We start from the raw sequence: 26,097 nt of genomic DNA, 5'->3' as shown, positions 1-26,097 counted from the left end.
AATACGTTCATCACATGAAGCACATTTATATTGGACGAAAAAAAATATAAAGATAGAATAATTACCAAAACGCTTCATGAGCTCCTACCATTCCACTTGCAGCTTTTGAGAAGGTGCTTGGGTGGTCAGTTTTTATTCTCTTGTTTAAATTGGAAAATGAGTCGTTAATAAATGTACGACATAAAATGTGAGATTATCTGGGTTAAAATGTCGTAAAATATCAAAATGTGACAAAGAAGTGCCTGCTGATTCGTGGTCACACACACTTTGATAGGTAAAACGAAAACAAATAGAGTTAACCTACAAGATTTAAGCAGAGTCAAACAGATATGTATAGTCCTAACATCCAGTTAAGAATCAACTACAAAAGTGTTGTAGCAGATAGAGCGAAAAAACATTTTCAATTTATCAATCTGTTGGGTCGTCGGATCGATGTAAATTTATTCTCAGTTTTGCAACGTACATGGTGGGTCTTCGATCCTTATCAAGCTGGACTAACTGCAAAGACAGTAAAAGTAAAGGTGCAAGATTCGTCACAAGTTTATTCGATCAACTTGTGAGATTAACGCATACACCCGTCAGAAGTCGATATTTTATGTCACCCGGTGAATATCCGCCTTAATGGGTAAAACAGGTGTTTTACATTACCTCTATGGCATACAGAACAGAAAACGTGAAGGTCTATCCTTTGGGATGACAAACATACACCAGGAGCCGTGGAACGAGTTATAATACACTGTCTTGGCCTCTCTGATCTGCTCCAGCGCGTATTCATCTCTGTGTCATTTGTAGGTCTCTATTTATTACGACTCTCTAGCATCGCGCCGCTTGCGTCTGTGGGAATTTCCGATCTGTTTTCAAATTTCAGAGATCTGGCTGGTTCTGCTTTCACTTACGTTCATGTCAATTTTACTGTTGGAGTCCATTACTACAGCAGTTCTGGACTTCATTACCGATGCATTTCTTATAAAACATGGCTTGCAGATTGTGTCTTTTAAATTTCCGTTTTTCGTTTTGCTCTGCCTGACGACCAGGCGCGTGTAGCCGGGAAATTTACGAGCGGGTGGTGGTCGGCAGTAATCGTTTTAGTCGGAAGATTCCGGCTGTGGCAAGACCGCGGAGTTGTTGTCTAAGCCTAAGACTGCAACTCGTCAGGAGCCTTCAGACGCGTTAATTCGATCGTCCCTGCAAAGTAAGCCGAGCGACAAGGGTGTGTAATTTGAATCTGCGAACATCTGAACGTAACTGCGCGTTGGAAACATTAGACGGGGGAGCGACAGAGGTGAACCGTTTTTGACGGTGGCGGCGTTTCTCGAGCGACGCGGCCCTCCCACAAATGACGGCGGACTCTGCATTAGCGAGTCGTGTCTTCCACGAAGCCTCTTATCCCAATTACCCCGCAGAGCAGAGCGATGATTCAGCTGCAGCTGGGGAATTGTTGCTGCCGACTGCCGGGGCGTGGACCACCCAGCTCTCTCTGTGCGCGACACGGCGCGCCGCCTGCGGCCGCTCACCGTTTCGGGAAGCGCAGGCGCTGCACACTCGCACTATTCCTGGGACTACGACGTTTGTTTCTCTCCTAGAAAAAAGTACTTAGCATAATTACTAGTCATTCCATATTTTTTCTCCAGAGTCTACAAGAGTCGTTTGGGACAGGTAATTAAGAAGCGGGACACTCTAAAACAGCTGAAGGAACGTCCACGGAGGTTACGACACTTTAAACAAAAGTCTCGTCAATGTTTCGGCTGATTTGACTCTGCTCACTATATTTTCCTATCTCTTGCCAAACGTTTCACTTGTATGTAGCTTGTACAGACGACGCCCTATATAATGTGTTGTGAATATTCGAGTCTTGGTAGGTTCATCTACTTTTGCCCCTTTAGCGCTCCTTCCAGCGCCATATCAACTATTACTGGATGCCGTAGCAGATGTCCCATTAAAATATCCCTTCTTCTGGTAAGAGTTTTCCATAGACTTAGTTCCTCATTCACTCTTTCTGGTACTTCATTTTTCACTTTGCCAGTCCATTTAAATTTGTAATATTCTTAGATAGCAACACATTTCAAAAGCATCCAGTTTCCTTTTGTCCTCCAGGTTTCCGACGACACATGTTCCAATCCATGCAATGCTACGTTCTAGACGTACATTCTCAGAAATTTCGTTCTCAAATTAGGGATATGCTCGATGCTATTAGATTTATTAATATTTGAGAAAATATGCTCTCTTTGTCCCTGCTAGTCTGCTTCTTATGTACTCCTTGCTTCGTCCACAATGCATTATTTTACTTCCAAGGTACCAAAATTCCTTTTTTTCATATAATACGTGATCAACCAATTTTGATGATAAGTTTATCACTAATCTCATGTCTTTTGCGCATAGTACTATCGTCTTTCTGTGGACAAAGCTCAGTCCACAGTCTGCGGTCAGTGGCTTTTCCTTCATTTCAACAAGTCCTTTAATTCTTCCTCCCTTTCGAAGGGAGCAGCAATATTGTTAGAGTACTTTCTCAATGACATCCTTCGACTGTGAATTATTTTGTCTCAGTCCTGAACATGTACTTTGTTTATGCCATTTCATTTGAAACTGACTTCCTCCGTCGACAAATATAAAACAAATGCGTGTGCAACCGCAATCTAAAGTTGATTCATTCAAACTTTATATACTTAATACCATGTCTTTGTTTTTGAATAAATTATAAAAAGTAAAATAAGTTGTTTCCGTAAATTCTGCAAGCGTTCCGTTCTGGCAAAGAACAAAGAAATGGTCCCGTTAGGTATACCTACATAGTAGTCTGAAATGCGATTTGATTGCCGTGGAGAGACGGCTACGTGTAAGTTTTAGAGTACTGGCATGGCAGTGGAGAATGGTTGGGAATCACCGGCCACGGACCGTGGGCTGTGCCGTGCCGTGCCGTGCCCGGGTGGCAGGCGTGCCAACACGCTCTCGGCGCGCGCACGCCCATCTTTCATTATGGCGGCCGCGTGTCCTTGTGACGGGCCAACACGCGATTGTCTGCCGCCGCCGCTGCTGTGATTGTGATTATTACCAGTTTTTACGGCGGCCACTGCGCCCCCCTGCAGCTGCCGGCGCGCCGTCACCCTCTTCCTTTTGCCTCCTGCGGGCAAATCTCGAAGCACCGGCTGCCTCCAGGTCCTTCCCGAACCCACAGTGCAGACGTAACACGTTTGGGTTTTATTCCGTTACCATTCTCTGCGGCCAGACACACGACGGTTCGAGGGCAGCAGGCAATTAGACATTTCTAGATTCCCGGAAAGCGTTTGACACTGTGCCCCATTAGAGGCTGTTAAAAAGGGCACAATCATACGGAACAGTTAAGTTATAGAAATGGTTCAAATGGCTCTGAGCACTATGGCACTTAACTTCTGAGGTCACTAGTGCCCTAGAACTTAGGACTACTTAAACCTAACTAACCTAAGGACATCACACACATCAATGCCCGACGCAGGATTCGACCCTGCGACCACAGCGGTCGCGCGGTTCTAGACTGTAGCGCCTAGAACCGCTCGGCCACTCCGTCCGGCCTAAGTTATAGAACCCAGAATGCTGTCTTTGCTGGCGGGTGTTCATCAGAAACAAGAGTATCGTCAGGACTGCCCCAGGAAAGAGCGATAGGACCGCTATATTCACTGTATACACAAATGATTTGGCTGACAGTGTGGACAGCGATCGGCAGCTGTTTGCTCACGAGGCTGTGGTCTACGGTAGGGTGTCGAAATTGAGTGACTGTAGATCGGCACAAGATGACTTGAACAAAATTTCTAGTTGATGTGATGAAATGTAGCTAGCTCTAACTGTAGAAAAGTTTAAGTTAATGCGGCTAAACAGGAAAACGAAACCCGTAATGTTCGAATACAGGATTAGTAGTGTCCTGCTTGATAAAGTCACGTCGTTTAAATATCTGGGCGTAACGTTGCAAAGCGATATCAGATGGAATGAGCATGTGACGACTGTGGTAGAGAAGGTGAGTCGTAGATTTCGGGTTATTTGGAGAATTCGAGAAAAGTTTCGTTCATCCGTAAGAGCGACCGCATGTAGGACACTAATGTGACCTTTTTTTGAGTAAAGGAAGACATCGCAAAAGTTCAGAAGCGAGCTACTAGATTTGTTACTGGTAGGTTCGAACAACGCGTAAGTGCCTCGGGAACTCAAATGCGGCCGACCGCTGGTGGCCGAGCGGTTCTAGGCGCTTCAGTCTGGAGCCGCGCAACCGCTACGGTCGCAGGTTGGAATCCTGCCTCGGGCATGCGTGTGTGTGATGTCCTTAGGTTCGTTAGGTTGAAGTAGTTCTAAGTTCTAGGGGACTGCTGACCTAAGATGTTAAGTCCCATAGTGTTCAGAGCCATTTGAACAACTCAAATGGGAATCCGTGGAGGAGCAGGGGACATTGTTTTCCAGGAACACTTACTGAGAAAATTTAGAGATTCGACATTTCAATCTGACTGCAGAACGATCCTATCGTCTCTAACATTATTGCTCGTAAGGACCGCTAATGTAACATACGAGTAATTAGGGCTCAACGTAGATACATAGAAAGTCGTTTTCCTCTTGTTCTGTTTGCGAGTGGAACAGGAAAGGAAATGGTCTGTAGTGGTACCTGGTACCCTCCGCCTCGCGCCGTAAGGTCGAGTGCCGAGTAGTGATGTTGATTCAGATGCAAATGTAAACTCACAGCGGCTTCGACACTGGTCAGGGGATCAGCTGACGCGAACGGCCTTAAACACTTCCCACATGCGTTGCACGAAAAAGCGCGAATCGCGTGTGCATCATTCGGAGGTGATTCATAATAATAATAATAATAATAATAATAATAATGATACGATTGATATCTTGGTCTGACGTTTAAAAGCGCTCGTGATAAAGCAGGGTGGTATGAATAAAAAAGGAATAAAAAAATAAAAAGAAGAAACATTTAACGTGCCGTCCACGAGGAGGCCATTAGAGATGGACCCGAAACTCCTTTTTGGAAACAACTAGCCCGGCATTCGCCACATTCGATTTAAGGACACCACAGCGCACCTACATCTGGAAGGCACATCCTCCAGAATACGATACGCCATCTCATTCGGTTCGATATACATAACCTGGTGCCCATCGAAGAAGGGAGGTGCACGTGCACATTTCTCACTTTTTGATTTCTTCACCCGCACACTTCAAATTTTTAGCCCAACGGAAGTAAAATGTTTCACCAAATACATGCAGAACAATAGGGCTACCTCAGCTTGCCTCTCGAGTTCCCTATTGCTGAGTCGACAAATACATTCCAGTTCAAACAGTTCTAAGAAAGAGATGACAGAACGACATATTTGAGGAACAGTAATTTATCAGGTTAAAAAAAAGTTATCACCTTGGTTTCACCATGACAAACTTGGTCAGCTGAACTTCCTGCGTGCTTTCGAAGGAGACCTGTCGTTGCGGTAGCTTGTACGAGAGCCCGTGATTGAATATTAATTTCCCATTTGACGCTAGCCTGTTCCCCGGTCTTGTCCACCCTAAAGTATCCCTCCTTCCCCCCTCTCTGTCTCTACTTCTCTCTCTCCCCGTCATATACCCTGCGCATCTCTTTCCCTCCCTTCCTCTTGTTCTGATCATTATGCCGGCGAAAGCCTGTGCTCTCCACCTCTCCCTGTCTCCGTTGACTAAAAGTAGTTACGTTCTGTCTCAAATTGATGCCTTGCATCCAATTAATATCTTAAATGGACCATCATTTTGCGTCGTTTCGCTTCTAAAGGTTTTCTTTTTTCACGAAGGAGAGAAAAACAACGGGAAGAAGCGAAGACAAGAGGAATTGTTAAGGTTCTAGTGAACTCTAATCTATATTGGGAGGTACTGTCTTGTTCATTTTTGCTCCGCTTGGTTCGTTTCTGTTTAATTGCAGGTTCGGTCAGAAAACGTCCTCCGCTCCCCGGGGTATCACGTACTGCAACCTCGGCTCGGACACTTGACTATATTTGCTTCTTAGTCGCACTATGTTATTACGGCCAATACTACTTCAAATCCCGTGCCCATTTAATTAGTTTCTCAACTCAGCATTCTCTGTCTCATTTTAGACGTAACATTTCTTGTTAACAAACCCTGTGAAAAAGCTTCTCCACCCTTAGTGCCCGCGTACAACTAATTTCGATATCGGTTAATCGTAATAAGCACGAGACGATCTTGTACTTTAATATGCACTCACTCATAATTTCACTTTTGGCCTTCGTCATTTTGTAATTGACTTACCTTAGACTTCATTTCGAGAATGAGAGAAATTGTGCAGTGCACCTCGTTAAATGACGAAGAAGATGACGAAATTACTTCGGAAATAGGGGTATCGAGATCAGATATGGAAGAGTGCTGTGCTACCACCCGTTTTTGGATGATAATGATAAATAACAAGTCCAAGGCGAAGGCACGTCCGTCGTTTCTTACGTAGTAGGTGCGGCCATTTCATCGACGAACCTAAAACTCGCACACAGACGTTGTTGCCAACAAATGAAAGAAACTGTACAGAGCAGAGCAGGCGATAAAATTAACAATCTAACACCATCGAAAGGAAAATTATCTTTACATGCTGTTTTATTGCAGGAGGAGCAGCTAAAGTAGGTAGATGGCTGCTCATTGCAAACACCGTGACAGATTGATTTTTGTTACTAGTTCCTGTATTTTCCTGCAATTTCCTTTCCTGTGGAAACACGCTATTCTTGGTCGATCGGTAAGTTTAAGGGGAGGGGGGGAGGAATGAGGGGAGGGGAGCAGAATTTTCGAAGTTCTGGTGCTATTGGCCACAAATGTTAGGGAGACTCACATAGCTAACACGATGGCACAATACCGTCTTTTCTCCACGATTTTCCTTCATAGCTAACAGATTTAAGAAGTATGGAAAACATGACAACTGAATAAGCATTGTGAAAATTTAGTAGGGGAGCCCCTATGTTAAGTTCCACTCTTCTATAGAGCACAATCATTCCGTGGTCCTGGGCAGTTTTTTTTTCACCTCTGGTATATTATCTGTATTTCTAAGTTACCTCTCTCTGGCCACTGCTTACTTGGTCGCCATCTCAGCCCTTTTGCTTCCGTACCTCCGTTTTTCCGTCGTAGTCGATCTCGTTATTATTTTCGTTCCTGCCCAAGCAAGAGAACAACGACTCAAACGTCGACAATGCTTCCTTCGGCCTCCGCTCATTCAAGTTACAAATATAACTTTTTCTACCGTCTTTAATTTCACAGCACGTCGACTATGAACTTAGCAGGTTTTCTCACTTTACTATAGAAATTTCATGGCTTTTAGGGGTTCATACGAGCAGGGACAATTCCATGTTTGCATCCTTTGATGCAAAACCATCTTGATTTTTGATATGTGAGGCTGATTTTAACCATTTCCCTTCGAAATTGATGTTATGACTTGTTCTTTCTATGTTACTGGGGGCTCCTCTGTTTCAATTTATCATATTTAGATCAGACTTTTGACTATGCTGATTCACCATCTCCTTCAATTTTTTTCGTTTCTTTCGATGGGCTAACAAGGTGTACACGATAGTAAGACATCAGGCTCAGATTCAGTTTATTTTCCTTTACAGGTTTCACTATCAGGGAAATCACGATGATAGGCAGGAGAAATTACAAGAAGACTACTGCACAGCGAAGAGTCATTATTCACAGACGAATTCCAGAGACGAAGTCATTTTGCAGAAACAGAATTAAAAGCATGGTTTTTCTACCAAAGAACGTCAAACGCGACAGACAGAACAGGGTAATGCATTTGAGAGCTTTGTGTAGTCGGAAGAGAACATTTTCTGTAACCAAATACTATAGGTCTACTTTCATTTGTGTGTCAGAATAAAAATGTACGAAGTTTATCGGTGCAACATCAATGCACGTATGGGACGTTTCACGACTAAACCTTAAGCACGGTATTCAGGCTTCTGGCGTACGAACGGAGGTTTACTTGGTCATATTCGGATTCTCAACACAGGTAATTGGCTTTTCGCAAGTGACAGGTAGCATATCGCTTTCTTTGCGAGTTGTTGTGACTGAGTAATAAAGCAATGAGAAGTGGTGACTGGAATACGTGTCAGTATGTTGATAAAATATAAGAGACATATGTACATATATTTCAACACGCAAACGGGGGAGTCTTTTTTTCTCAAACACTCTGGTTCACAGATGTTAGCGGGGGATAGAGGCGATATCTGTCGACAGACAGGCCTAACGTTTGCGTAAATTAGCTACAAAAGTCGCCCGTTAATAAGTACTTTAACGACTAATAGGTCCGTTTACTTTGGTTCTGCAGGCAATGGTCAGTACGCGCATAAGAGCGTAATTGTAAAGTCAATATCACGTTTACTGCGCTCTGACGTTAGCACCCGACTTGGGATTACGGACAGTAGCAGCTGTTCGAGAGAGTGAACGAGGGCAGAAGCTGCCGTCATCGCTAAATGCTCAGAGGAAATGAGCAGCCAGGGAAACTACGTGCTTAAAGTGCGGATGCCTGCTGGCGAAGTAGTCAAAGAAGCGACTGCGTTAAGCGTGCATTTGTGCGCCTCTGTGCTCTGTATGCTAAGCGGACACACAAACGGAAGATCTCTCTCTCTCTCTCTCTCTCTCTCTCTCTCTCACACACACACACACACACACACACACACACACACGAAGCGACGGCTCGTCGAGAATGTGACGCAGCCCTCCCTTTACAGACACGGGTAAACCTGGTACACGACATTCACATTTAGGATTCTCGTCCTCTGCTCAAACTCGAAAAGACTTTCATTACACCCAGGCCCGTGTTTGTACTTGGGGAAATTCCCAAACCCGTCCCACGCGCATCGCCTGCGTACGAAGCGAGCAGCGGGGCTAGACGGAGACGAAGGCAGGCGAGAGAGAATGTAGGCTCGTGAATGAACAATAAAGAGACGGGAGGGGGCAGCAGGAAAGGGACCGCCACCCGCCGTGACGTCCGGGCAGGGCCGGCCTCTGGTGGGAGGTCGTGCTCCGGGGGTAACTCGAGCCGTCGGTCAATATTTCGAAAAATAATACTGAAAAAATAAAACAGCCTTTGAGGGCGCTGCGACTCGCCGACAATAGCTGGTTTAATATTTGGAGGGCGGACCGGCCTGCAAACACAGTGGTCGCTAGGGGCGCCCGGGACCCTCGCCTGTGTGGAGGTGCCGCCTCGGGGACTCGGACAACAGCCGCTGTGTTCCCAGTCACAGGAATGTACGCGCGGAACATCCGATGACAGATCACTCCGACTCTTTCTAGGCTCACCTGGGGAGCTCGTGTTAAGCGATACGCAGCTGATTTTGTGCGAGTGGTTATCTACACTACTGGCCATTAAAATTTACTACACCTAGGAGAAATGCAGATGATAAACGGGTATTCATTGGACAAATATATTATACTAGAACTGACATGTGGTTACATTTTCACGCTATTTGGGTGCATAGATCCTGAGAAATCGTTACCCAGAACAACCACCTCTGGCCGTAATAATGGCCTCGATACGCCTGAGCATTGAGTCAAACAGAGCTTGAATGGCGTCTACAGGTACAGCTGCCCATGCAGCTTCAACACGATACCGCAGTTCATCTAGAGTAGTGACTGGCGTATTGTGACGAGCCAGTTGCTCGGCCACCATTGACCATTTCAGTTGGTGATAGATCTGGAGAATGTGCTGCCCAGGGCGCAGTCGAACATTTTCTGTATCCAGAAAGGCCCGTATAGGACCTGCAACATGCGGTCGTGCATTATCCTGCTGAAATGTAGCGTTTCGCAGGGATAGAATGAAGGGTAGAGCCACGGGTCGTAACACATCTGAAATGTAACGCCCACTGTTCAAAGTGGCGTCAGTGGGAGCAAGAGGTGACCGAGACGTGTAACCAATGGCACCTCATACAATCACGCTGGGTGATACGCCAGTATGGCGATGACGAATACACGCTTCCAATGTGCGTTCTCCGCGATGTCGCACAAACACGGATGCAACCATCATGATGCTGTAAACAGAACCTGCATTCATTAGAAAAAATTACGTTTTGCCATTCGTGCACCCAGGTTCGTTCGTCTAGTACACCATCGCAGGCGCTCCTGTCTGTGATGCAGCGTCAAGGGTAACCGCAGCCATGGTCTCCGAGTTGTTAGTCCATGCAGCTGCAAACGTCGTCGAACTGTTCGTGCAGATGGCTTTTGTCTTGTAAACGTCCCCATCTGTTGACTCAGGGATCGCGACGTGGCTTCACGATCAGTTACAATTATGCGGATAAGATGCCTGTCATCTCGAGTGTTAGTTATACGAGGCCCTTGGGATCCAGCACGGCGTTCCGTATTACCCTGCTGAAACCACCGATTCCATATTCTGGCAACAATCATTGGATCTCGACCAACGCGAGCAGCAATGTCGCTATACGATAAACCGCAATCGCGATAGCCTACGATCCGACCTTTATCCAAGTCGGAAACCTGATGGTACGCTTTTCTCCTCCTTACACGAGGCATCACAACAACGTTTCACCAGGCAACGCCCGTCAACTGCTGTTTGTGTATGAGAAATCGGTTGGAAACTTTCCTCATGTCAGCACGTTGTAGGTGTCGCCACCGGCGCCAACCTTGTGTGAATGCTCTGAAAAGCTAATCATTTGCATATCACAGCATCTTCTTCCTGTCGGTTAAATTTCGCGTCTGTAGCACGTCATCTTCGTGGTGTAGCAATTTTAATGGCCACTAGTGTAGATAGAATGTAAACTGGCGTGCGGACACGCGCATTATCGGAAGAGCCTGCGCGCCTAGCGGCTACTCAACACAAGCACATGGTGCCCAGTTGTCGTCTAGTCGATCGTTCACTCATTTGTTCTACGTATGTGACATCTCTACAAGTTTCTGTTCTACGGATAACGTCCTTGTCTGACAAAGTAAATAAGGTATTACATTTCCAATGTAAAGAAGCAGAATTTGTTCCTCTAAATACTGGAGTGACACATCCGTCTGGTGAACTGTTTTCAGTCGGTCAGAGATTTTCATATCTCAACGTACTTCGTTGGACGACGTTGGGAAACAGAATCAGCCGTCACCTGCTCAAAGGATCCCTACTGGTATTCGTATTAAGTGACTCGGTGAATCCCCGGAAAAACCTACATCTGGTTGGCCAGACGGGGATTTGAACACCGCTCCTCCGGAATGCTAGTCCGAGATCTTAACTCTTCAACCGCTATGCTGAGCCACAGTAGTCACAATAAATTGATGTCATTTCCTTTGAAATAACAGTTGTTCAGTCTTCATCCTTCATACTCACTACCAGCAGTTTGCTTTAAAACATATTATCAACCTTACTCAAATCGTTCAAATGGCTCTAAGCACTATGGGACTTAACATCTGAGGTCATCAGTCCCCTAGACTTAGGACTACTTACACCTAACTAACGTAAGGACATCACACACATCCATGCCCGAGGCAGGATTCGAACCTGTGGCCGTAGCGGTTGCGCGGTTCCACACTGAAGCGCCTAATTATCTGCAGTAACATAAATATCTGCATTATAAAATATAACGCAACTGGTTGATGTAATACATCATCCGAAACCGTCCAGGATAAATAACTCAGTAAATAACACAACATTTCCGCGGTAGTTTACAGGGTGTCCCAGCACATGGATGCGACAGGGACGATCTTTCGAAGCAAAAAAATTTAGTAATCATGGGCTCTAAGGCGCATACCTTAAGAGCTATGAGCACTTGTTCAGCAGAAGAGTGTTGCAGCTCTAGGATATGCATTTTAGAGCCTATGTTTACTGAAAATGTTTTCTTATTTTGGTCCATACTGCCTCCACCCAGAATGTGGGAAGCGAAGAGCTTCCAGTCGAAGACATTTGTTCACAATATCGAAGATAAAGAGGTGCTCATAGCTCTTAAGATATCAGTTTTAGAGTCCGTGTTTATTGTAATTTTTTTGATTCGAATGATATTCCTGTCATATCCCTTAATATTAACCATTCGTCCTGGGACATCCTGTATACTGATATTGCCATCTGCGTTGACAACAGATAAGGATTGCTCTGATCACTGCACTCCTTTAGTATATATTACTGACGGAACTATAAAGGACTAGCACAGCTACAAAAATCGATTTCGAATTAGTTTTAAATGAAATTATATTTGCAGATATTCAGGTCCTACTTGCGGACAATGAGGGCACATACAACTGGAAATTAAAATATAAATAAATTCCAACTAATGTGTGACATACAAAGAGAACGCTTACCAACAAGACAAAAAAGGACACACAAATGAAATTTCATGAAGTGACCGCAGTGCCTATGCTGCTGTACTATTGTGAGAACTGGTCTCTGAACAGCAACGAGAAGAGGGTCACTAAAATAAAAAAAAATTAATTTTTTGAGAGAAACGGCTGGATATACTTTTAGAGATGAAATAAAAAAACCATCAGACAGGAATTAAAGATTTTTAACATAAATCAGAAGATAGATGAACAAAAAAAGCAATTAGTGCGAGCATATCTTACTAACAGAAGATAAAAGTTTTCTTTGCGTGTCTGCATGAACAGACATTAATGACGATTGACAGCCGCCCGAAATGAATTGAGAATAAATTCGCTGAATGAGAACACCGTGGCATCAGCTGGGTTAGATATAAATGTACTACCTATGGACTAGATAAAACGCCTCTGAAAAACGCTTTTCTTTGCAAACCGAGTGCTCTCAGAGACCTTGGACTTTCGATGAAGAGACGAGAGGATAAACTGAGAATTCCTATTTCACGAAGCAGACTTCACGATCCACGACAAAGATAACGCCGACGAAAACGGTGAAGTTTCACTAAGCCTCAAACAACTTCAGTCTCTATGAGGTTCCCTGCCTATCATTACTCTGCGCGGATAAGAAAATGAGATGCTCATCAGCTCTGCATTGACAAGTGGCTTATCCGTGTCCGCGGGTAAACTAGTTTAACCCGGTCTGTTTCTAGGAAATCTGCCCAGGGATTGCTCCTGGGCTACGTTTTCTTCTGCTGAAAAACGTAGAGGCATATCACGATCTTTTTTACTGCAAAGTTTGTCATAATCTTGATACGCTCCGTACGTTATTTCTCTCCGTCATAAATTAAGGAAACGGATTTTGTGAATTTTCCGTGGGGCATTTTTGCAACTTCTGGAAACTAAACAAAAATTGATTGAAGTTGGTGTATACTTCATTTATGAAATGTATGCTAATTCAGCATACCGTGAAATCATGTTAACCTGCTATCCTCCTCAATGTAACAAGCGTCGCATTATATGCTTGTAAATTTATTTAAGAGGAACATTGGTAGATTAACTAATTTTATACCGAATATTATTTGTGACATATGTGCTGGACAAACAGGAGTCGGACAATGCATCTAAGATTCCAAAGACTCGAGTATTCTTTAAGGGCTTTCACGTAACTTTGCGATAGGTTTCAGTAATTGCTTACGTCACTTCTGGCAGTGTCAACGAAGGAGGTCTTTGTCAGATAACTGACTTTCAGATGTCGACAACGCTTCTATCTTTCCTATGGCATCGCGCACTGAAGCCAAGATACTAGCAATCCGTTCCAAATGAGTAACCAAAGTGACTAAAAACAATAGCAACAATAATAATTTTCCTTCCCACGTAATGCAAAAAGACGAAAATGTCAATGAGGACACGATCTACTAACTTTCAGACAGAAAGAAATTATTACTGCGGATATCCGCAGATATACTGGCGCACTTGCTAATCGACGTAGGCTTTTATCCGCAAACTGCTGCGGATGCAGCTGTACCCGCATCCCCGCCCCCCAGTCTACCTGCGGCCAGTTTCTCATGGCCGGTTTGTTGTCCGCGGGAGGCGGGGCCTCGACGGCCCGCTGTTTGCTTTTCATTTAGACTTGAGTTCAAGTCGGTCAATACTGCCCGCAGCGCGCCGGCCGCTTCAACATGGCGACACAGAGGGGGGCGGGCCCATCCGCAGTTACTGCTGCCGCCCAAAAATCCGCATACGAGCGCGTATGGGTGGCTACGTACACCAGACCCCATTACAAATCTGCATACACACTACGCAAGCCACTGAACAGTGCGTGGCGGAAGGTACTTCCTACGCACACTAACGATTGTCCTATTCAATTTCCTTATTGATGGAGGTGGAGTGATTGTGAATGTGCTTCCGTGTGCCCCCTAAACTCTCTCATCGTATTCTCACGTTCCCTTGGCTTTACAAAGTCTTCTTCGAATACTGGTCCTCTAGATTTACCCACTATAAATTCCCCGAGCTTCTGTAATACACATCCGTATGGGCGAACGCTATGCCTTCCTCTTATGATAATAACAAGGCGTCTCTGAAGTCTTCCCACGGCTGCTGCCTTACATACTTGGTGATGACTCCAGACGCTGGAACAGTACTCTAGAAATGATTGCACTATCATCCTATGTGCGATTTATTTTAGTGATGCACTAAACTTTCCCAACACTCTTCGAATGAATAGAAGTCTCGCATTCGCGTTACCTATTACAGACTTTGCTTGTCCGTCCCATTTCACATCGCTTCTTAGTATTACCTCTACACATTTAACCGATGTGACGTGATTCAAATGTTCTCCACTGATCATGTAATCGGATACTATCGTATTACCGACGTGACGCACGTATAAAGTGTACAATTGAAATTTTAGAGTCCATCAATAGCGAAGTTAACTACTCGACTGGTAGCAATTAGAGGATCTGTTTGCCTAAGACGACGAAGCTTTCTACGAACGACTGCCCTGCTCTGCCACGCCGCAACTGGACTTACATATCAGGCAACACAAACGTAGGGAAGGGACGAGTGTGAGAGAGCTGGAATAATCGGAGCTGGTTCTCTGAACTTCTGCCAGATTAACTGTGAGTTGTACTGAGCAAGAACTGTGTCTGTCTGTAGAGGTAGAGGGCAGATGGTTTGGAACAATATGAAAGAAAAAGAGCTTGTTATCATCTATAATATAGCAGAGTTATTTTATAACAACGTCAATACTCATTTCTACGGAAATGTTCCGTCTTGTCCAAAAGATAACAGATAAGAGTTCTTTAACAACTTTTGTGTTTATTTTTTCCAGACGTGTCGAAATTTCGAGTACTTCCACTGGGTATTTCTACTGACCAATGTAATGTCCCATTGGATACGGATTCGCAGGCCCAAGCCAGGAAATTAGATCTATTTCTTTATTCGACCCATTCACAACATTTGATTGTTAAGTGTGACTGTCGTGTGTTCAGGCTGTGTGTTCAACACACTATGGCTTGAAAGAGTGTTGAAACAACAGAATTTCTAGCAAAAAGGGCACAAAAATTGAACAGACTGGAAAACCTAAGATGTATTTTGCAGTGAAATGTATTACTAACAACACATTTCAGGAAGAATATCAAACGATGGAACACTCTTTAAAAACCTCATGCACGACTCCATAGTGGCCGTTTGGCCAAGGAAAGAAGCAGTAGCCAGTAGCCATTGACTACTGAACAAGACTGGTTGGCCGACAATCTGTAAAAGATCTCCATTCTGCTGTCTCCAGAATGTGTTCTCTGTCGCAAGATTGATTCGATAATGAACAAAGAACACTGAAAAAAGTGTAGAACATAAGTGATTACAACTCAGCCTTAACAACGCTCTACTCGGAAGCAAGAAGGCGACTGATAAGTCATGTGCCACAACATTAAAACAATGTTTCCAATAGGTGGCTGTGAAGAGTACCAGCAAATCGTTGTAGAGCTTAATATTCTGATCAGACCGACAGACTACCAACAGTGCCACGTGGCAGTAACGTGAGTAACGATGCGGAGAAATTGAAAGTTAAATCACAACACATGCACACAGCACAATGTTTGGAAAGTTCTCTCTCTCATATATCTACGTATATAATCCGCATAATCCGCGAGCCAGTATAGAGAGCGTGGAGAAGTCTACCTGGTAGTAATATTATCGACTTCCTATCACATTCTATTCGCATAATGCATCCATGCTTCCGTACGTTCCTCATCTCTTACTTTGCTCCCGTGATCCTCACGGGACAACTGTATAGCGAAGACCAGGGCAGGAGAGACCACGCTTGACGTCAGAAAGAGAGGACCGTTATTGGCTCTAAAGACACGACGGTAACGCCTTACTGTGTAGCAACAAGTATCGCATCTCGCAGCATCCACTGCACGTGTTGTATCGGGGAAACCGATGTAGAGAAGGTTTCGACAGAGTGGCCTTTATTGCCGGAGGGCCGGCCGTTGTGGCCGAGCGGTTCTGGGCGCTTCAGTCTGGAACCACGCGACCACTACGGTCGCAGATTCGAATCCTGCCTCGGGCATGGATGTGTGTGATGTTCTTAGGTTAGTTACGTTTAAGTAGTTCTAATTTCTAATGGACTGATGACCTCAGATGTTAAGTCCCATAGTGCTCAGAGCCATTTGAACCATTGCCGGAGGCCTGCTGTCTGTTTACCTCTGGTGTGTCTTCACACAAGGGAACGTCTAGAGTGGAGCCGACAACATCCCATCTGTACGGTCGAATGGTGGGCAAATTTCCTTTTACAGACGAGACCCGATTAGGTCCGGAGAGCGATTCTCGACGGATTCACATCTGGAGGGCACATGCAACACGATTTCGGGACCCAAACCTTGTGAAAGGAGACCGATATCGAGGAGGATCCATAATAGTGTGGGCAAGAATTATGTTGACCACTCTTCATGAAATTGCACTGCTGAATCAGCAAGATTTAACTGCTGTTAGGTGCCTTGAGGAGATCTTGGGATCTCAAGAGCGGTTCTCGCGAGGTGCTGTGGGCCCAGACTTCGTAGTGATGGATGATAATGCTCGACCTCATAGAGCTCGGGTGGTTGATGTTTTTTTGGAAACGGAAGATATTGCATGCGTGGCGTGGCCTGCTCGCTTTCCCGATTTCAGACCCACAGAGCATGTCTGACATGCACAAGGGAGACGGGTTGCATCACCTCAGCATCCACCAACCACTCACCAAGGCTTGTGAGCAGCTCCGCAGGAAGAATGGGCGTTACTGCCTCAACATGAGATTGACGACATCATTCACGGCATTGTTGTCAGGCCTGTGTTGGTGCCGGAGGTCGTCACACCTCATGCTGAGCACATTAACCAGTTGTCGGAATTTGTGTGCCAATCCGTTCAGTTGAAAAAAAAAAACGAAGAACATGTTTGTGTACAGTTATGCATGTTGCAGTTGATCACGTTCTGTATTCTTCACACAGTTTCTACTGTTCTATCACCTGTTTATACCGTTTTGTGGCAAAATAAACGCAGTCTTACAAAATTTCCGTTTGTTGCTTTAATTTTGGACGCCGGTGTATGTTCACCAACAAAAATTTTCATGTTTTCCCCAATAACATAAAACGTCTGGCAGACAACAAAGCAAGTGTTGAATCTAGTCTGAAATCTTTTTTTTTTCTGGACATCTTCTCCTACACTATAGACGAGCTTTAATTTAAAAACTCGCTACTTGTAATGTAGTTGCGTGATCAGGAGTGAAAAATAATACGTTCATTAATGTTAACACTAATAGTGTTTATATATACCGGGGACTTGCTCATTCTACACAATTTCTCTAAAAAAATCGTTCAAATCGTCTATGGAAGCTGAACTGAGTAACCTGTGAAGCAGTACGTGTCAACTAAAGTGAACGAACAAGAAGATTCGTTTCGCTGCACGTCGGTGTTGCAGCGATTCCTCTGCGACGATCGGGCGGAAGCACGTACCCCCGGCGCCGGGGTCTCGCAAACAGCGGCGCGAGAAGTGTCGAGTGCGGCGTGCGGCGTGCGGTGTGTGGCGTGTAGCGTGTGTGGCGTGTAGCGGCGGCGGCCTCGACCCCGGGGTCGCGGCTGCCCGCCGCCAGCCGGCACAGAGGCCGCCCCCCGCCCATTACCGGCTGCACACCCGCGATTCAAGCCCCGCTGCCACTCAATTTCCAATTCCTTTACGGTCGCTCCGCCCGTCCTGCGGCGTACTGCTAATAAATTACTTTGTTACTTTCGCGTGAGCGGTTCATTTAAAACGATGAAACAACAGCGCCGCTTTTTGTTATTGTCATTATTGTGTTACCATTGTGTCGAGTACTTTGCCCCGAGTTTTGCTCGTCGTGTTTCCGGCAGCGGCGAGCCGTAAGCGCGCGGCGCTGCGGTGATTTTCCTCTGCGGGGCGAAAGGCGTATCCGCGCACCTGAGGGGAGCCACGAGCGTGCACGCTTTTGTCGAAACAACCGCCAAAGTTGTGGGGTCTACAGCTGATCCCAGTGCGGCCACCGACTTCCCGTCCGTTTCAGCACAAATGACAGCAATATTGTTTCTGCTCTCAGTGTTTTTAGAATCCTCCAAAAAATCGGAGTCGAGGTAGAAACTCGCGCTAGAAAATTGAGAAGTACTCTACTGTACTCCATACGAAGATTGATCCAGTAATCGCGCAAAATGAAAAGGACCGTAACTGAAATATTGTGTGACACTATCTCGCACGTTGTGTCGTCCTCTCTGAACATTTACACAGAACAAACTGATCCGGGCACCTTCTGGTACTGCAGGCTAGTGTTGGGCCAGTGGGGTACCGAAACGAGTCCTCGAAATGCTCAAGAACAGTCGTCGAGTATTCCAGTACCACATCCGAGAACAAGATCTCCCGTTTCATAGACCGAATCTCAGATCAGAAGGAGAATGTTATTACATTATTAGATTTTAGGTCAGTTTAGGTGTTTTTTTTTTTTTTAATTTTCCATGGGTCATATTTGTGACAACTCGCCACTTGGAACATGTCAGTAGGTTTACAAATAAGACACATTCAGTCTGTAACAACGTGGCTAATCATTCACATAATTTGACTTTTTATATTTAATCTACAGCAGATCTGATAAATATAAGCCAACTGCATTCATTGTATCTACTCAGAAATTCCTTTATGGAAATAGAAGGAGTTGTCAAGTGCAAATGAAATTATCAAATATGCAGCAACCAGTCGAAAATCATCTTTTATTTATTCACTTTTGCAAATCGATTTCAACTGATTAAGAACCATCATCGGTCACTTGAAATCGATTTGCAAAAGTGAATAAATAAAAGATGATTTTGCGACTGGTTGCTGCATATTTGGTAATTTCATGATTTGCGGTCGCTGCACGACTTGGGAACCACACGGAGCCCACCATTCATACAGGTAAGTGCAACTGGTTTTTTTTTTTTTTTTTTCGTTATGTGCCTTCATCTTTAATTCACAGAAGACATGGTGGAATGTTTTTATGGCTGATTTATGACTGTCTACTTTGGTCGTTTGTATGCATGTGCAAGGTTAAGTTGTGGATGTCAGAGGTTATTTTTGTTCCTAGCGTTGTATTTATGAATGATACTGTTATTTTCAAATTGTTCCTAAACTCGATGTTCGAGGATGGACATAAGATATCCTTACAGCACGTTTATGTGGAATGGATACTTTGTAGCTATGTGTGGAAAGAGCTCAGACAATTGTTGTTCACACAAAACTTCCAGTATCTCGGATCTGTATTCGTTGCCGTTACTTTACAGCTGGCCCTTACCACAGCAGTACAGGTATGTTATACAGAAAATGTACTGAAACAGGCATTCACATCAAACAGTAGAGGATCATATGTACTTAATATTAGCATGAACAGTACGGCACAGATTTTCATTAAGAATACGTAAGAATTAATTTTAGAAACGGGCCTACATTCGATTCATTTACATAAAAGAAGAGAAGGTCAACATTAAAAACAAGCCGACACATTGCAGAGACGGATTCCTGACTGGAAAATATGGAAAAAGGTCCTATGAGTATTTTATAGGAAACGCATCGCTGCCACGGTAGTTGGCGGTGACGAATGGCAGTTTTCCTGAGCATGTGCCGTGTGTCTCTTGTGGGTCGCGGGCTGAGTGATTGACGCAGAGTACTGTAAGCAGTAGAATGGTCCGATATTCATACCGGAGTCAAATCGAGGTGGTGTCTGTGTACGGCCAAGCACATGGAAACGGTCGAAAGGCAGCCCGACTGTACCAAAAAAAGTGCCATGACAGGCACCAACTACATCACACAACATTTCGAGCCCTTTTTGGGCGTTTGTGTGATCGTGGGTCCTTTCAGACAAACGAACTTGCAGAGAGGGGGCAGACTGTGCGTACAGCAGATCTGGAGGAGCAGGTTCTACGGGATATTGGGACGAACCCTAGTAGAAGCTCCAGGCAAGTGTCCCGCCAACATAGTGTAAGCCAAAGTACGATTATGTGTATGGTGCGTGACAACCACAACTATTTCTATCACCTAAAACCCCACGAATGCCACTTTCAACTACGGTTGTGACGTGGATTTTTTATTATTTATTTACGTACAGGTCAAGTTCCGTAGGACCAAATTGAGCAGCGAATCTCCAAGATCATGGAACGTGTCAGTACATGAAATTAGAACATAAAAGTAATAACAGATAAAAATAAATATTCATGAACCTGAAAAAAGTCACTCCATAAGTTTAAGTAAATGCTATCAGCAATACAATAAGAATCAGGTTAATTTTTCAAGAAACTCCTCGACAGAAAAGAAGGAGTGACCCATCAGGAAACTCGTCAGTTTCGATTTGAAAGCGCGTGGATTACTGCTAAAATTCTTGAATTCGAGTGGTAGCTTATCGAAAATGGATGCAGCAGTATACTGCACACAATCCTGGACAAGAGTTAAGGAAGGCCGATCCAAATGGAGGTTTGATTTCTGCCGAGTATTAACCGAGTGAAAGCTGCTTATTCTCGGGAATAAACTAATATTGGTAACAAGTAACGACAATAAGGAATATACATATTGAGAGGCCAATGTCAAAATACCCAGACTCGTGAACAGTAGTCGACAAGAGGTTCGTGAACTCACACCACTTATTGCCCGAACCTCCCGTTTCTGAGCCAAAAATATCCTTCTAGAATGGGAAGAGTTACTCCAAAATATAATACCATACGACATAAGCGAATGAAAATAAACAGACTAATTTTCGTGTCGAAGTATCACTCACTTCTGATACCATTCGAATATAAAAATGGCAGTATTAAGTCTTTGAACAAGATCCTGAACGTGGGCTTTCCACGACAGCTTACTATCTATCTGAACACCTAGAAGTTTGAACTGTTCAGTTTCACAAATCATATGCCCGTTCTGTGAGATAAAAACGTCAGCTTTTGTTGAATAGTGTGTTACAAACTGTAAAAGCTGAGTCTTACTGTGATTTAACGTTAGTTTATTTTCTACAAGCCATGAAGTGAGGTCATGTACTGCACTATTTGAAACCGAGCGAATGTTGCACACAACATCCTTTACTACCAAGCTAGTGTCATCAGCAAACAGAAATATTTTAGAGTTACCCGTAATACGAGAGGGCATATCATTTATATAAATGCGGTTCAGCTGTGTACTGTGGGCCGGGGGGATTTGTTTTCGTTGGACGCGCAACGTCCATTTCCGGCGACATGTTGGTAGGAAATTTTTTCCTTCATTTCTAGTTGGGAATCCGTCCCTGTGTTTTGTTTAGAGGCAAGGCAGACAACATCCGCATTACGGTCGCAGGTGCAGCAGACACGCGTCCGAGTGCTGCCGGCCGCCCCTGGCACCTCGGCAGCCGGCGGCTCTCGTTAGCTGCCGCGGCACTCACCGGTGACGGGGTTGACGTGGAAGCTGGAGTTGGCGGGGATGAGGTGGTAGCGCACGGCGGCGTTGGCGGCCAGGTCGGCGTCGGCGGCGCTCAGCTGGCCCACGTGCGCGCCGCGCGGCAGGTTCTCCTCCACCGAGAAGTCGTACGCGTCCTGCGAGAAGCGCGGCTCGTTGTCGTTGGCGTCCAGCACCGTCACCAGCACGTGCGTCGTCGCCGAGCTGGCCGGCGAGCCGTTGTCCGTGGCCGCCACCTGCGCACGCCACAGCTCCAGCCACTCCGCTCAGCCCAGCGCAGCGCCTGCCCTCGTTACCGGCGCTTCCCCCACACCCACACAACCACTCTGTGCCTCCACGATACTGAGCCCACACTTCAGCCCAGACCTAAGAGAGCCTCCCTTTATACCTCTGTGCAAGGGCTCCTCTCAGCTCCCTCCGTATCTGAATTCTTGTATCGAGATTCTTTTCCTCAAACTTCCCCAAGTCCATTATTCACCATGCAATTTCACGTGTGGTTCAGTATCACCATCCACATCCACCCAACCTGCAGTTACACCGCACGTACCTTCCAAAATTACACAATCCCATACATACTTCCACCCTTACTACTCGTATCCCTGTACCTGGCCCTCTTTGTGGCAATCACCAGGTATCATACTTGAGTGTGATCGCTTCTCTAATATTTCATGCGTATGCAGAGCTTAAGTAAAGTAAATACTTTTCTCTTTCCTTTCCTTTCATTTGTTGCCGCCATAGTTTGTAATTTGTTTATGACAGTAAGAAATAAATATTCATTTGCGGTCACTATATTCTCAACTCAAATTACACGGAGTCTACCTCTAATGCCATTTGTATAACTTTGAGCCTAAGGTTTTCGGACACTCTATACAGTGTGTTTCAAAGTATTTGCGACAAACGTCTACGTTTGATAGATCATGTCACGGGGAACAAATTCTCTCGGCTTAGGCACTCTGCGCCCTTTGTATACAACGTGTGTTGCTTGTCATCCAGTCATCTTCTCCGCGTGAAAGGCGGTACGCCGAGCAAAATCTAAGTTATTGATTCGCTTCTAAACGATCTTTCTCGGCTTTGAGTGAATTATTCTTCCAGTTTTGTTGTTTACTGGTGTAGGTAGAACGCTCCACAGCTGATTAGTAGTCCCCTGCTGGTTCGCCATCCCGTGGCCGGCGAACATTTTGTCTGTAATAAAAAATTGTCCCCCGTGACGACGTGATCTAGCAGCCCTGCATATGTGTCGCGAAGACTCTGAAACACCCTGTATACGTGGTGTACATAAAGTTCGGGAACTCTTTGAATTACGTATTGCACAAGAACCAAACACTGCACAGACGTCATGATATTGCATTTTGAAGAGTTTTTACAAACATTCGATATGCGAACCATGAGTGACCCGGCAGACGTCAATAGGTAAGCGAATTTTTGCCACACCCGGACCAGCATGGCATCGTCGAATGTGGCAGTCGCTTCCCGTATTCTCTCCCGGGGCTCTGCTACATCACGTGGTAGAGGCGGGGCATACACCAGATCTTTAATGTGTCCCCACAGAAAAAAGGCGCACGGAGTGAGATCTGGTGATCGGAAGGCTATTTCATGAAACAGCTGTGCCCTTCTGTAACACGGCCGATCCATCGGTGCGGCAGCTCCGTGTTCAGCTACCGACGAACTTCACGATGAAAATGGAGTGGAGTCCCATCCTGCTGAAAGACGAACGGAGAGTCCGACAGCATTTGAGGCGTCAGCCATTGCGGCAACATGTCCAAGCAGGAATATCCAGTGACAGTGCTCTCGGCGAAGAAGAATGGCCCGTACAGTTTTGGACGTGACAACGCACAAAAAATATTTACCTTTGGCGAATCACGCTCAAATCCAGTTTGCTATGCCAGTGGTAAATGGTCTTCCTTGTCGGTGGCTTCTTACCGTACTTGGTTCTAAGCATTCGTTGAACAGCTGTAGCACACTTGTTTTTGTCGGACTCCAACACACACAGAGAGTTATCTGCGCACCTGAACTCGCCATGTCTGCAATTAGCGCAGACTATCGCCAAATTATCAAGATACGATGTGGCGTTATACATGAAAAAAAAAAAAGTTTCAGGGTTTCTCTTCAAAATTTGAAATATATACGATATCTGTACAGTGTTTGGTTGTGGTGCAGTAAATAATTGAAAGTGTTGGCAGACTTTGTGTACAGTGGTGGATGTGTACCGACAACCAGCTGCAGCCGGCCCGCCGCCTGCTTACGTGTACTGACCGTGAGCAGGTAGCGGTCGCGCGCCTCGCGGTCCAGCGGTGCCCGCAGGTAGATCCAGCCGCTGTTGGGGAAGACGCCGAAGGGCGCGCCGCGGTCGGTGCCGTTGCTCAGCAGGCGGTACGTGAGGCGGGCGTTGTTGCCCGTGTCCAGGTCGACGGCCGTCACCTGCACCACCTGCAGACAGGAACGTGGTCGTGGTAGGGCGCCACCCACCCACGGGGGGGGGGGGGGGGGGGGGGGGGGGACTCTGACTGGCGGAACAGCAGTCCTAGCTAAGGCTAGACAAGTGTTCGGGGACCATTGTCGTTCTCCATACACGTCAACGATTCGCCAGACAGGGTCACAACCGGTCTGAGACTGCTTGCTAATGTCGGCGTTGTGTGTAGCAAAACATCGTAGTGTCATCAGTGAATTCAGGATGACGTGTACGTAATTCCTGCTTGGTGCTATGATGGACAGTTTGCTTTAAATGTGAATAAATTTGAGTTACTGCACGTTTGTGAGAGAAACATTCACGTAATGCTGTAATAATGGAAAGCTGCTTGACCCAGTCAGCTCGATTAGGTATGAGAATGTTCCAGAGGAGGATGGAAAGAAAGAATGTTTAAGATTGATTGCACAGTAAGCTCACGAAAGATGACGTGTTATAGCTCAGTTGGACAAGGATGAAGAAGGAAATTATGTACGATTTTGTGAGGAGGCTGTCCCAGAATTCTCCCGAATTGGTTCAAAGTAAACGCAAAGAAACTGCGACGGCTACTATTTTTCCAACCTCCGATCGTTCGAGAAATCGAAACCACTGTGAAAATCAAAACTGTTTTATTTGCAACAGCTAGCTACACCTTCCAGCTACTTCTCAACAAAGGCGCGCCTCTGACTTGGAAATCTGTCGTAGCATGATACTAACTATCCAATATCCTCGTCACTGAAGGCCAGCCTCAAGTGCTTTCTACCAATTCCCTACGCTGGTCTGCAGCTTGCCGTCTGTGCCAAAACGCTGTCCTCATAGCCAGCGGCACACGCGAGCGAAGAGATCAAAGAGGGAGCAAAGTCGCAGATGTACGGTGCGTCATCAAACACTTCGCACCGAAAACGCTGCACCAGCATCGCTGCAGTGTGTGGCCGAGCACTGCCACGCAAGACAGCCGCGTTATGTGAGGTGCGTGAAAGCAGGCGGAACCCTTGCTGAGGCTGTTTACAATCAACAGGAGGGACTATTGTTCCAATCGTCTTCATGTCCTCACCGTACGCTCAGAACTGCCACCTATGGGCATACTAGAGAAACTGCGCAAGACATCTGTGCAAGGCTTAATTGGAGTTTCAACTTCTCCGCTGATCGGAGGAAGGAAAAAAAGAAAAGAAAAGAAGTAGCCCTCGTAAATCAGGGAAATCGGAGGGACATGTTGTAATCTCACTGTGGGATACGCCAAATAGCCTGTGTAAGAGAGAAAATTATAGCGCCGTCATCGAATAGTTATAACGCGTGGGAGGTAGCTGGGTGCAACAACTGACGATACAAATAGTGCGGCGGTGCGGCAGACGTACCTGCGAGTTGACGGGCAGCGACTCGAGCACGGAGACGGCGTACTGGGCGCGCTCGAAGACGGGCGGGTTGTCGTTGACGTCCTGCACGTCGACGAGCACGCTCAGCGAGGCGGACAGCGGCGGCTCCCCCGAGTCGGCGGCCACCACCACGACGGCGTGCCGCGTCGCCGTCTCGTAGTCCAGGTGGCGCGCCAGCGTCAGGTGGCCGAGGCGCGGCTCCACGGCGAACAGCGGCTGCGCCCCCGCGCCCGGGCCCGCCCCCGGCGCCGCCCCCGCGCCCGCCCCCGCCAGGCGGTAGCGCACGGCGCCGTTGCGGCCCGTGTCGCGGTCCCGGGCGTGCGCCGCGTACAGCGGCACGCCCAGCCCCAGGCTCTCCGGCACCGAGATGCGCACCGTGCTCGAGTCGAACTCGGGCGCGTTGTCGTTCACGTCCTCGATCACGATGTTGACCTGCGGGCAGGCGGCCGTCCAACTTCTAGGCGAGCCTTACCGCGCATACTACACTTACCTGTGTCAGATTACCTTGTCAGTTGAAGGCACTCGTATAAAACTCGAGCTCTCGACGATATTCCACAAGTACTTCGTCGTCTCTTGACGAAGAACACAGTGGATGTT

At 46.0% G+C, this 26,097-nt stretch overlaps 1 protein-coding gene across 1 annotated transcript in view; it reads right to left on the bottom strand.

The window, feature by feature from the left end:
• LOC126278940 (protein dachsous) overlaps positions 1 to 26,097 on the bottom strand; it is a 287,615-nt gene that overhangs the window by 145,759 nt on the left and 115,759 nt on the right. The window contains exons 7-9 of the mRNA XM_049979218.1: positions 25,483 to 25,932; positions 23,938 to 24,111; positions 21,671 to 21,920 (exon numbers count right to left, since the gene is read on the bottom strand). Of these exons, the coding sequence (XP_049835175.1) occupies positions 21,671 to 21,920; positions 23,938 to 24,111; positions 25,483 to 25,932 (874 nt within the window). The remainder of the gene's footprint in view (positions 1 to 21,670; positions 21,921 to 23,937; positions 24,112 to 25,482; positions 25,933 to 26,097) is intronic.

Source organism: Schistocerca gregaria, chromosome 6, assembly GCF_023897955.1.
Source record: "Schistocerca gregaria isolate iqSchGreg1 chromosome 6, iqSchGreg1.2, whole genome shotgun sequence".
NCBI classification, from domain to species: Eukaryota; Metazoa; Arthropoda; class Insecta; order Orthoptera; family Acrididae; genus Schistocerca; species Schistocerca gregaria.
Note: the sequence above shows the minus strand (reverse complement) of the source record. Positions and strands in the feature narration are given on the sequence as shown.